The 11,861-nt window shown below is 51.0% G+C and overlaps 2 protein-coding genes across 12 annotated transcripts in view; both read left to right on the plus strand.

Moving 5' to 3' along the window:
- The window catches only part of Klhdc3 (kelch domain containing 3), a 6,320-nt gene extending 3,396 nt beyond the window's left edge, over positions 1 to 2,924 (plus strand). For all 7 annotated transcript variants that reach the window (XM_006990827.4, XM_042266581.2, XM_076557722.1 and 4 more), the window contains 7 exons: positions 45 to 116; positions 232 to 445; positions 538 to 624; positions 743 to 851; positions 953 to 1,026; positions 1,139 to 1,217; positions 2,319 to 2,924. In XM_006990827.4, the coding sequence (XP_006990889.3) occupies positions 45 to 116; positions 232 to 445; positions 538 to 624; positions 743 to 851; positions 953 to 1,026; positions 1,139 to 1,217; positions 2,319 to 2,385 (702 nt within the window). In that variant the 3' untranslated portion in view covers positions 2,386 to 2,924. The remainder of the gene's footprint in view (positions 1 to 44; positions 117 to 231; positions 446 to 537; positions 625 to 742; positions 852 to 952; positions 1,027 to 1,138; positions 1,218 to 2,318) is intronic.
- Positions 2,925 to 3,113: 189 nt separating this feature from the next.
- Rrp36 (ribosomal RNA processing 36) lies at positions 3,114 to 8,579 on the plus strand. 5 transcript variants are annotated; one of them, XM_006990831.4, is made up of 7 exons: positions 3,114 to 3,263; positions 4,464 to 4,605; positions 4,736 to 4,802; positions 4,884 to 4,988; positions 6,892 to 6,966; positions 7,059 to 7,176; positions 8,114 to 8,579. In XM_006990831.4, exons 1-7 carry the CDS (start codon positions 3,179 to 3,181, stop codon positions 8,248 to 8,250), a joined length of 729 nt encoding a protein of 242 aa, XP_006990893.3. In that variant the 5' UTR covers positions 3,114 to 3,178; the 3' UTR covers positions 8,251 to 8,579. The 5 variants fall into 5 exon arrangements, with proteins under 5 accessions (XP_006990893.3, XP_076413841.1, XP_076413842.1 ...); XM_076557726.1 differs by having other exon boundaries at positions 3,123 to 3,263; positions 4,467 to 4,605; XM_076557727.1 differs by having other exon boundaries at positions 3,214 to 3,346.
- Positions 8,580 to 11,861: the final 3,282 nt, after the last annotated feature.

The raw sequence follows: 11,861 nt of genomic DNA on the forward strand, positions 1-11,861 counted from the left end.
AAGTAACCATTGTCACCGTTCTCTTCCTTTCTCCCATCACTCAGGCAGACTGCTTTTCCAATGACATTCACAAGCTGGACACCAGCACCATGACATGGACCCTTGTTTGCACAAAGGTCTGTCCTGGGTTCTCTTAGATCCCACCCGTCGCTGAAATCCTAGGAAGCTCACTTGGCTTCCCCTTCGTGAGCCCATGTTGACTCTCTTCCCCGTCTCTCTGCTCTCGGCTAGGGCAACCCTGCGCGCTGGCGGGACTTCCATTCAGCCACAATGCTGGGCAATCACATGTATGTCTTTGGGGGCCGTGCTGACCGCTTTGGGCCATTTCATTCCAACAATGAGATTTACTGCAACCGAATCCGAGTCTTTGACACCAGAACTGAGGCCTGGCTCGACTGTCCGCACACTCCGGTGCTGCCTGAGGGCCGCAGGAGCCATTCAGCCTGTGAGTGCGCTCACCCGCTTGTGGACCCCCACCCCCACCCCACCCCCACCCCGCGCAGCCCCATCCCCTCTGACGGGTCTCTGCCCTCCCAGTCGGCTACAATGGGGAGCTGTACATCTTCGGTGGCTACAATGCGAGGCTGAACCGGCACTTCCACGACCTCTGGAAGTTTAATCCTGGTAAAGAGCATCCCCCTCGGGGAGGGACAGGGAGCAGTTGGGGTGGGAGGAAAGAGTGACGCTGAGTCAGTGAGGGCTGGGGCGGCCAGGCGTTGACCCTCTGTGAACTCGTCTTTAGGGTCCTTCACCTGGAAGAAGATTGAGCCCAAGGGGAAAGGGCCGTGCCCTCGCCGGCGCCAGTGTTGCTGTATTGTTGGTGATAAGATCGTCCTCTTTGGGGGTACCAGGTTAGGAGAGAGGGCAGGACTCAGGACATGGGGGAGGTGTCTGAGCAAGGGGACTTGTGGGTAGTTCTCCTACCTACGTGTTCCTCTTCCCTTCTCTACAGCCCCTCTCCTGAGGAAGGCCTGGGAGATGAATTTGACCTCATAGATCATTCTGACTTGCACATCCTGGACTTTAGTAAGTACGCATTCCTGAAGTGCTCCTCCTGTCAGGTTCTCTGGCCCTGGGTGGTGACCGGGGTGGGGGTGGGGGCCTTTGCTCTACTCTGACTTCAACTCCTGCATTGAAGGCCCTAGTCTGAAGACTCTGTGCAAACTGGCCGTGATTCAGTATAACCTGGACCAGTCCTGTTTGCCCCATGATATCAGGTAAGCAAGTGGTGGCAGCGGGGGGCTGGCTGAGGGTGAGTGGCCAGCACAGGTGTGACCCGATTAGCTCCGCCTCAGTTGCAGAAGACGGACACTGCTTGTTGTTGGAGATGAAGTTTCTGTTAAGAACAAGGGAGGCAGAGGTGACATCATGTGACAGCTGTTAGCTCTATGAAAAAAACCTTTGAGTTTTTTGAACCATGCTCAGAAGAAGCTCTGCTTCCTTGTACAGTTTTTTGTTTGTTTTTATTTTGGTGATATATTGAGAGGGGCTGAGTAAATTTCACGGTTGACTGCAAAGTAGAAAGTTGAAGAGTCTCTGGACCCCTTTAGTTCCAGAATCGAGAGAGGTCCTGGTTTCCTGCCTCTGAACTCAAGTACTGAGTTCAAATCAAGCACCAAATGTCACTCCATGGATCATTTTCTCTTGTTGGCCATTCTGAGACGGTCCCTGGTCCTCGAGCCAGTCCTTCCTTCCTTGCTGAGGTCTTTGTGTCCTTTGGTGACACAGAGTTGACGGGTGACCTGATGACCAGGCTGGCTCTGGATTGCCACAGGTGCAAGTACCTCAGTCCCAAGTACATGGTTTAGTGTCTCAGTGTAAGGAGTACTTCCTGAGTCTTTGTAGAATGAAAGAATTGTTAGAAGCATAATTTAATTTGGTGGGGTGAATGGGAAAGGCTTTAAGCCCTAAAGTTTAGGGAGAGCAGGAGGTGTGAATCACGACCTTGAAATAATGGAAATAGACAGCAGGAATGGGTGCCCCTGTGGGGTGAGGGAGAAAGGCTGTTGGGCTGGATCTCTGCGGAGCAGGAGAGGTATGCTGGGATGTTTACTGAGATGGGTACACATAATCCAGGTGCTTGGATTCAGGAATCTGTGTAAACATAAACAGGAAATCCGCAAGAGCTTGGAGGTGGATGAGTAGGTGGGTTGGATTTAGTGGTGGGTGGGATCTGGTGGTTAAACCCCAAAGGGCTGTAAGGAAGAGGTAGCTGTGGGAAATCGGAGGGGCTGCTGCGTTCCTGGCTTTGTCCAAAGAATTCTGGGCTTGCCATAGAGACCACCTCTTCTGTCTTCTGCCCATCGTTGGCCTTCCAGGTGGGAGCTCAATGCCATGACTACCAACAGCAATATCAGCCGCCCCATTGTCTCCTCCCACGGATAGGAAGAGGGTTCTGCTGCCTCCCCTCCTGAGCCTGCTCTGTCTTCATTGCCCCGCCTCACCTGCCTGCCCCTTGGACCCTGGACTCAGTATACCTCCACGTGGAGTTGATGGACTAGAGGTGTTTTCTGTGCTGTGAATTCAGTGGGGAGTTGTTGGGGGGAGGGCGTCCTCCTCCTCCCTTGGGCCGAGGGCCCCTTCCCTTGGTGCTCTGTTCCCATCCACCTCCCTCCACTGCTCCTGGGCCATTGCTCTGACCCAGGCCCGCTGGGTAGCCAGGCTGTGCTGGCAAGGGACCGGAGTGGGGAGAAGGAGAAGCCAGCAGTCTCGGAGCCTCAGGAGCTTCCCTCCCCGTGACCATCCCTCTCCCTGCTTGAGCATCCGCCCGGGAGCTGAGAGGAGCCTCAGCTGTTGGCATGACACCCCCTGCCCCGGCCCTCCCTCCGGGCTGGGGACCCACCGACAGCTTCGCTCGTCCGTGAGCTGTTGCTGTACCCCGAAGATCGGCCAGCTCTGATTTTATAAAACGTAAAACCTCTAAACATGTGTCATGTTTCTGGGGCTAGGGTGGGGTCGGCAGAGGGGCCGCCCTTCAGGCCCTGGCTTGGCAGCCTAGCATTGAAGACCCAGTGGCGGGTGCCGAGGTCCTAATCCACCCGGACCCCAGGTCTGATGGCTAGGAGCAGGGCTTCTGCCAGGGCCCTCACCACATTGGCTGAGGCTCCCGGAAGGGGTGGGGCCTGGGGCGGTGCAGTGAGCGGAAGTGCTATCTTTCACCTTCCGCACTACGCAAAACATGCCGAGAGCTGGTGCTAGGGCTGGGGCCGAAGGTTCCCGCGGAGCCATGCAGACCGGGAGCGTGGCAGGCGGCCAGCAGAAGGGTGAGGGCCTGGGGTTGGCGGGAGTGCGCGACATTTGGCTGCGGGAACGGAAGGCCACCCTGAGCGCCGCAGTTCAATGGAGGGTGAGAGGGAGTGCTTCCGGCATTGCGACTTCGAGGGAAGTTTCTTGGTTTGGGTTTTTAGAACGTGTTGGCGGAGGGTGTCCAGGTGTAGTAGCCCCGGCTAATTTCGAACTCTTGGCAGTCCAGCCTCAGCCTCACAAGTGCGAGGATTATGGGCATAAGCCTCCAGCCCGGCCCGAGTAGATTCCCAGGAGGTTTCCGAGAGCGGGATGTAACAAATGGGGCCTTTATTGAGCTGTATGCGGGCACTTGGAGATAAAGAGTAATCCAACAGCAAAGCAAAAAGTTCGTCCTGAGCCACTTATCTAAGGAAAGGTATTTAGAACCGGGCGGAGTGGCGCACGCCTTTAATCCCAGCACCTGGGAGGCAGAGGCAGGCGATTTCTGTGAGTTCGAGGCCAGCCTGGTCTACAGATCGAGTTCCAGGACAGCCAAGGTGGTTACACAGAGAAACCCGGTATCTCAAAGAAAAGAATAAAAAAAGGTATTTGGCCAGGCAGGATAGCACACTGCAGCGCTGCTTCCAGCCCTCTGGAGGCGGAGGCAACCACATTTGGGTGCGCACCAAACTAGCCATGTCTCCATATTGAATTCTAGGCTAGCAAAATAGAAACCACTGGAGAGTTTTTAGTTCAGGGATGACCTGATAATTACCGCGACGAGAATCAGATTTCTTTTTAGATTGCAAAAGAAATGGGCTGTGGATTGATTGACCTCTGTCCCTACAACAAGATGAGAGGTCAAGTAGCCAAAATAGTTGGAGAGTTGGATATTAGTGTAGCACCATTACAACCTGTACTGCCTCCAACAGTAAAAATGATTGCTGTGATGGAGAGTGTTGGAAAGGATGGGGTAGGATGAGTCTTTGCTGTGTATCTATGTATGTATGTATGTATGTATGCATGCATGCATGTGTACACGTACTACAGTGAGGATGTAGAGGTCAGAGGACAACTTTAGCAAGTCTGTTCTCTACCTAAACCATGGTGACTCCAGGCTCTAACTCCAGTGTCAGGCTTGGCAGCATGGTCCTTCATCTGCTGAACCATCTCTAGCCTGACTAAGTCTTTCCTGCTGTTGGGAGGTACTGACCGAGTGGTATGACCTTTCCCTCCAGCAGACACCTCTGACATGTCATTTGAGGAGCTGTTGGAGTTACAGAGCCAAGGGGGACCCAAGGCATGCAGACAGTTGGTAGCTGGAAGGAGCACTCAGAAGCCAAGCCCCAGACAACCTGTGTGTGTTGCAGATAAGCACCGGTGAGGAACTTCCCCTCGGAGCCAAAAGGAACCTAGGACCTTGGTTAGATGTCTGTTTGCTTGGGTGGGAAGATGCCAGTCTTTGCCCAAGACTGTAAGTGTACTTACCTGACCTTTTATTTCTCCTTAGGCCTCTGGAAATGTCAGCCAAAGTCCGAGTGCCGTTCTTACGTCAGGTTGTTCCCATCAGTAAAAAGGTGAGGGAAGGGCAGGAGCAGCACTTTCTTAAAAGAGGGAGGCTAGACAAGCTATTTGTATTCTTTCTTCTCTTTCCAAAGGTAGCCCGGGACCCCCGCTTTGATGATCTGTCAGGGGAATATAACCCTGAGATATTTGACAAAACTTACCAATTCCTGAATGATATCCGAGCCAAGGAGAAAGAGGTATGTAATATGAAACTGGTCTGTCTGCTCTTGGAGGGGAAACTGGAGTACAGGTCGGACAGTCAGGAAGAGGAGCGGGGACGCATATTGGTAGCAGATCTTTTTGCTGTTAGTTGGTTCATCAATTTTGTGACTGTGTGGTCAAGTTTCTTACTTCCTTTTGCTTCAGTTTTTAAATGAGTATGTTTTTAAGTTGACACATAGTCTTGACTAATATTTGTGGGGTAGGATGGCATTTCAGTCCATGTATTTAGTGTTTAATGATCAAGGTAATTGCCATAGGCCTCACTTCTCGCACTGAATCATTTCTTCATGTTGGAAACAGTCAGAATCCTCCCGTTGGCTATTTTGAAATACTCAGTTAAGCTGGGCCTTAGCAGCACATGTCTGTAATCCCAGCTACTTTGGGATGTAAGGCAGAAGCAGGAAAATAGAGAATTTGAGGCTACCCTGGGCCATGAGACATCATCTCCTTACCCTCCAAAAAAAAGAGTGAACAAAATAATGATTTCACTTACTTGTTAACCGTAGTTATCTGATGTACTACCAAGCCTTGGAAATCCCCCTCCTCCGTATCCAGGTGCATCCCATGCTGGTTAACTAGTTCTGTGCCTCCCCATCCTCTCCATACCTTCACATGCTCTCATAGCCACTGTTCTGTACTTCTTTGAAATTGACTGTGACATCTGCATATAAGAATATAAGACTTTGCGGGTCAGTGGTGGTGCATGCCTTTAATCCCTCCACTCAGGAGGCAGAGGCAGGCGGATCTCTGAGTTCAAGACTAGCCTGGTCTACAGAGTGAGTTCCAGGACAGTCAGGACTATAAAGAGAAACCCTGTCTCAAAAAAACAAAATAAAACAAACAAAAGAATATATGATAACTGTCTTTCTGTTCCTGATTAAACTTAACATAGTGTTGTTTCAGTATTTATTTGGTGTGTAGGTCTGCATGTGTCACCCTTTGTGTGTGGAGGCCAGAGGATAGCTTGCCAGTTTCAGCTCTCGTCAACTCTGTGGACTCTAGGGATCCCGCTCAGGCCGTCAGGCTCGTGTGGCTGTCAGGCTCATGTGGCCATCAGGCTCGTGTGGCCGTCGTCAGGCTCGTGTGGCCGTCGTCAGGCTCGTGTGGCCGTCAGGCTCGTGTGGCCGTCAGGCTCGTGTGGCCGTCAGGCTCGTGTGGCCGTCAGGCTTGTGTGGCAAACGCCTTTACTCATTGAGCCGTTTTACCAGCTTTGCTTTCGTTTGCTTGTTTCCTTCCTTCCTTCCGTCCGTCCATCCATCCATCCTTCCTTTGTTTTTTTGAGACAGGGTCTCTCTATGTAGCTCTGGCTCTCCTGGAATTCACTATGTAGACAAAACTGGTCTTAAATTCACGAATCCTCCTGCCTCTGCCTCCCAAGCGCTGGGATCAAAGGTGTGCGCCACCACGCCTGGCTACTTTAGTTTTCTAACCACAAAAAGGATAAAAAGGGATAAAAATGTGACTCAGTGGCTACGTATTGCAAGCATGAGCGCCTGAATCCAAATTTCCAAAATGCACATAAAAAGCTTGGTATGATTATCTGTGTGCCTGGAACCCCAGGGCCTCTCTCCATTTGAATATGTGCACACACATAGCCCCACAATTATTATTATTATTATTATTATTATTATTATTATTATTATTATCATCATTTTAAAACGAGAGAGAGAGAGAGAGAGAGAGAGAGAGAGAGAGAGAGATGGTTAGTAAGAGAGAAAAAGGCCCCCGGGCTGGGAGCTACAGCTCAGTGCTAGAATATGTATTTAGTACTGTGCTGGATCCTCAGACACCACACACCACACACGTTGCTTATTGTGAACCTTTTCTAATCGTGCTTGGCACAGAATGTTAACTATGCTCTTCGTTTCCACCGTGGAGCTCGTGAAGAAGCAGTTGAAGAAGCACCGCTCAGGGGAGGAGCATGAGAAGCTGCGGCAGCTGCTTCAGCGAATGGTGGGTGCTGGTGGCAGCGGGGAGCGTTACAGGTGCTGAGGCACAGCTGTCCTGCTCACACAGCCGTCCGTCCCTTCTTACCCGGTCCTCAGGAACAGCAGGACGTGGCACAGCAGGAGCGGAAGCAGCAGCAGGAGCTGCGCCTGGCCCTGAAGCAGGAGCGCCGGGCTCTGGCTCAGCAGGGCCATCGGCCATACTTCCTGAAGAAATGTGAGTGGGCTGGGTATGGCGCCAGGATCCGTGAGATCCTTTGAGGAAGGACCTACGGTAACTTGGAGGCAGCAGGAATAGTAGGGAAGTGCTACTTGTGATCAGTCTGTATCCGAAATTAGATGGTGTTGGTGGGCAGACTGGGGTGTAGCTCAGTTGGTAGAGTGCTTGCCTAGCATTTAGTGAGCCCTAGGTGTGACCCCTGGCACCACATCAAACAAGAAGAGAGGCGAATGCTTGCAGGCCCAGCACTTGGGGGATGGGAGGGTAAAGGTTGCCCTTGGATATGTACAAATGGAGACTGATCTGGACTAGAGTCCCTGCCCACCCCACCCCCCAAAGAAAGAAACCCAAAGTCAGTGACTGTCCTCTCTCCGCCTCACTGCATCTCCACTTAGTAAATGCCCGTCTTGGTTCAGATGAGTAAGACTTGAGTCGTAAAAAGTAGTTAGCTCAGAGGCCAGGCTTGGTAGGGCACACCTTCACTCCTAGCCCTCGGGGCAGGGGCACTCAGATCTCTTAAGAGTTTGAGCCCAGCCTGGTCTATGTAGTGAGTTCCAAGTCAGGCCAGGCTACAAAGTAAGACCCTGTCAGGAAAAAAAAAAAAAAAAGAGGGAAGGAAGGAAGAACGTCAGCTTAGGCGGGGTGTTTGATAGCCCAGTGGTAGTGCACTTGCCTCTCGTGAGCAAAGCCCTGGCTTCAGTTCCTACCACAGCGGAAAGAAGCTGGCTCCCTGGGCTGGGGCTGTAGCTCATTAGTGAGCCTGGCCCGGCACCCAGGAAGCTGTTTGATCACCAGCAGCAGCACACACAGCAGTCCATGTCCCTCATGCACCATGGCTTCACACACGGCCCAGCATGGGGGACTTAGTCCCAATGGGGGACGAAGAAAGAAGGTCTTCATCCTCCGCTCACCAGCTTGCTTCCTTTGTATCCAGCTGAGCAGCGCCAGTTGGCCCTAGCTGAGAAGTTCAAGGAGCTGAAACGCAGCAAGAAGCTGGAGAGTTTCTTGAGTCAAAAGAGGCGTCGGAATGCAGGCAAAGACAGGAAGCACCTCCCTTTGAGCAATGAGTAGGAAGGAACTGTCCCAGGGAGCCCTGGATCTGTGGGACAGGTCTGGGGTTGGCCAGCTCTGGTTCTTCCCTGCTCAAAGGCAAGCCTCACAACTCCCCCTCAAGCCTGGCCTGCTCTGGAGAGACTGTGCCAGGGCTGTAAGCAGCAGGAGCTCCGCCCTCCATCAAGACACACTGCCTTTGTCCACCTGGTTCATCGTCTTCTCATGCTCTCCTGCCGTCCTTAAGTCGGGGATTCAAAAGAAAAGGGGCACAGGCTGTGTTCCCGGCTCCAGGGAAAGGACTTGGCATAAGAGCCACTCTGAAAACATGCTTGTTACTCATCACTTTACTCTGGTTGGTTGTTGTTGTTTTAAGTTGTTTTTAATTATGTGTATGTGTCTGTGTGTAGGTATGTGCACATGAATGCAGGGACCTTTGGAGGGCAGAAGCATTGGTTCCCCCTGGAGCTAGAGTTATAGGTGGTTGTGAGCATCCAGTGGTGGTGCTGAAGTACCAAATTTAGTCCTCTGCAAGAACAGAAAACACTTGGTCACCAAGCCATCTCTACAGCCCCCCCCCCATTTATTTATTTATTTTTATTTTATTGGTGTTTTGCCTAAATGTACATCTGTGTGAGGGTGTTGGATCCTGGAGTTACAGACAGTTGTGAGCTACCGTTTAGATGCTGGGAATTGAACCTGATTTCTCTGGAAGAGCAGTCAGTGCTCTTAACCACTAGCTCTCTCTCCAGCCCTCCTCCACTTTGTTTGGATTTTTCCGAGACAGGGTTTCTCTGTGTAACAGCCCTGCCTGTCCTGGATCTCACTCTGTAGACCAGGCTGGCCTCAAACTAAGAGATCTGCCTGCCTCTGCCTCCCGAGTGCTGGGATTAAAGGCCAAGTGTGCCACCACCGCCCGGCTCCATTGTTTTTAAAGGAAGACCTAGAACTACGTTTGGTGGGCTGTGTGTGGGGGTCTTACAGTGTGAGGAATCAGATCAAGCCCTCCTCCATCTTAAATCTAGGCCCTGAAAAGATGTCTAAAGTGTAAATCAGCCCTACAATCACTTGATTTTCCATAGAGTGGGATGTTGGGGGTACTATATTAGTCAGTGTTTTTCATGCATACACCTGAGAAGAGACTTCAGTCCATGGCCACTGGCCTCCCTTGTTTCTGGGCCCATACCTAGTAAGGCAGAGCATTTGCTACAGCAGTGTGTCTTGATTCATGGTAGGATTATGGGATTGTGCTATCACATCCATCCTCAGGACATGTTATTTTTTTATTTTTCCTCTTCAACTGAGATCCATCTTCCTCTGCCTCCCCAGGGCTGGGATCAAAGGTGTGCGCCACCACACCTGGCCTCAGCTTGCTTTCTTACACCACAAGAGACTACCCGCTGAGGGGTGGCATTACCCACAATGAGCTGGGACCTCCTATATCAATCATCAGTCAGGACAATGCCCCACAGACTTGCCTGAAGACCAATCCTATGGAAGCATTTTCTCAAAGTTCCTTCTCAGAAAACTCAACTGTGTCAAGGCCACATAAAAACTAGCCTGTACAGTGGTTGTTCCTCTTAAGGCCTAGAATAGATTGTTTTTCTTCAATTGAGATTTTCAGATAAAAATAACCATCTAGGATTTGTTTTTATGTGTAAGAGTTCCTTTCCTCTCCCCTCCCTTTTTTTTCCCCTCTGGTATTTCGAGACAGGGTTTCTCTGTGTAGCTTTGGAGCCTTTCCTGGAACTCACTCTGTAGCCCAGGCTGGTCTCGAACTCACAGAGATCCGCCTGCCTCTGCCTCTCCAGTGCTGGGATTAAAGGCGTGTGCCACCACCGCCCGGTGGGGTTTTCTTGTTTGTTTTTGTTTTTTGGTCCTTTCCTCTCTCTTTTTTTTTTTTTTTTTTTTTGGTTTTTCGAGACAGGGTTTCTCTGTGTAGCTTTGCGCCTTTCCTGGAACTCACTTGGTAGCCCAGGCTGGCCTCGAACTCACAGAGATCCGCCTGCCTCTGCCTCCCGAGTGCTGGGATTAAAGGCGTGCGCCGCCACCGCCCGGCCCCTTTCCTCTCTTTTTAAAAGATGGATGAGCTGAGAATTTTATTTTATTTTTAAAGATTTATTTATTTAATATGTATAGTGTTTTGTCTGCATGTATGCCTGCAGGACAGAAGAGGGCACCAGATGTTATTACAGATGGTTGTGAGCCACCTTGTGGTTGCTGGGAATTGAACTCAGGACCTCTGGATGAGCGGCCAGTGCTCTAAACTGCTGAGCCATCTCCAGCCCCTGATAATTTAAAATTTTAATTTTAAAAATTATTTTATGGGTGTGGGTATATTGCCTGCATTTGTGTGTATGTGCCTGGGAGCTCACAGGGGCCAGAAGAGGGCATCAGATTCCCCAGAGCTAGAGTCACAGGTGATTGTGAGCTGCCATGTGGGTGCTAGGAATCAAATCTGGATCCTCTGGAAGAGCAGACAGCGTTCCTAACTGTTGAGCCATCTTTCCAGTCCCTGTGTTTTTGTTTCTGTGTGTGTATGTGACTGGGAGCTGGGAGTACTGAGGACCTCACACGTCAAAGTCCTCAGCCAGGTGTGTGTACATAAGCAATCATAACTCTCCCCTGAGTCACCATTAGAAGTGAAGCACCTGTCTGCCCTCCAGGAATGAATGATCCAGAGGAACAGGCTCATGCCTGGTCAGGAGGTTGTCCTTGGAGTCAGACTTGATGCTCTGGATATAAGCAAATCAACTAGGCTGTGTACTTAGGAGGGTTGTGAGCTGTGTGATTAGGATGACCAGCAATTCAGGAGGAGTCCCGAGGGATTTTAAGACCAAAGCAAGTGTGTGTGTTTGGGGGACTTCCTATGTGGAATGAACTTGAGACACAGCAGAATGGTAGTGTCCTCCCTAGCAGGAGTTTAATGTCTAATGTGTGTGAGTGTGTGTGTGTATTGCTAGCTGGAAAGTGCCCACTGTTGGTGAGGTGGGCAGTGCTATGCCCCTGGGGCTGAGTCTAGTGAGTATGCCAGAGTTCCTGGGGCAGAGGCAGTGCTGGAAATTGAGGCCTAGCCTCTCCTGTAGGAAGTGTGTGCAGGCTTGGCTACCAGGGCCCAGAGAGGGGCAAAGCTTTGGCACTTGGCCGCTAGCTGAAGTGCATGCTCTGGGCATGTGCCATACTCTAGCAATCCCAGCATTTGGGAGGCTGAGCTGAGATTGAGGTCAGCCCAGGCAGGGCACTTAAGTTCTAGGGCAACCTGAGCTAACATTGCAAAGAAGTGTCCAAAAATATGATTTGAGCCATTAAAAAGCCGTGATCTCGGGCCTGGAGAGATGATGGCTCAGTGGTTAAGAGCACTGGCTGTTCTTCCAGAGGACCTGGATTTAATTCCCAGCACCCACACGGCAGCTTACACCTGTCTGCAGCTCCAGTTCCAGGGCTTCTGAACCCCTCACACAGACATGCATGCAGGAAAAACACCACTGGATATAAAATAAATTATATATTTTTAAAAAGCCATGATCCCTGCTTAGAAGGAGGAGGGCTCCCAGGTGACAAATGACACCCCCCATGTGCTTGGAGCCCACTGATCTGGCCTTCCTGGGCACTCATGGGCTAACAGACCAAAG

The sequence above is a fragment of the Peromyscus maniculatus genome, chromosome 21, assembly GCF_049852395.1.
Source record: "Peromyscus maniculatus bairdii isolate BWxNUB_F1_BW_parent chromosome 21, HU_Pman_BW_mat_3.1, whole genome shotgun sequence".
NCBI classification, from domain to species: domain Eukaryota; kingdom Metazoa; phylum Chordata; class Mammalia; order Rodentia; family Cricetidae; genus Peromyscus; species Peromyscus maniculatus.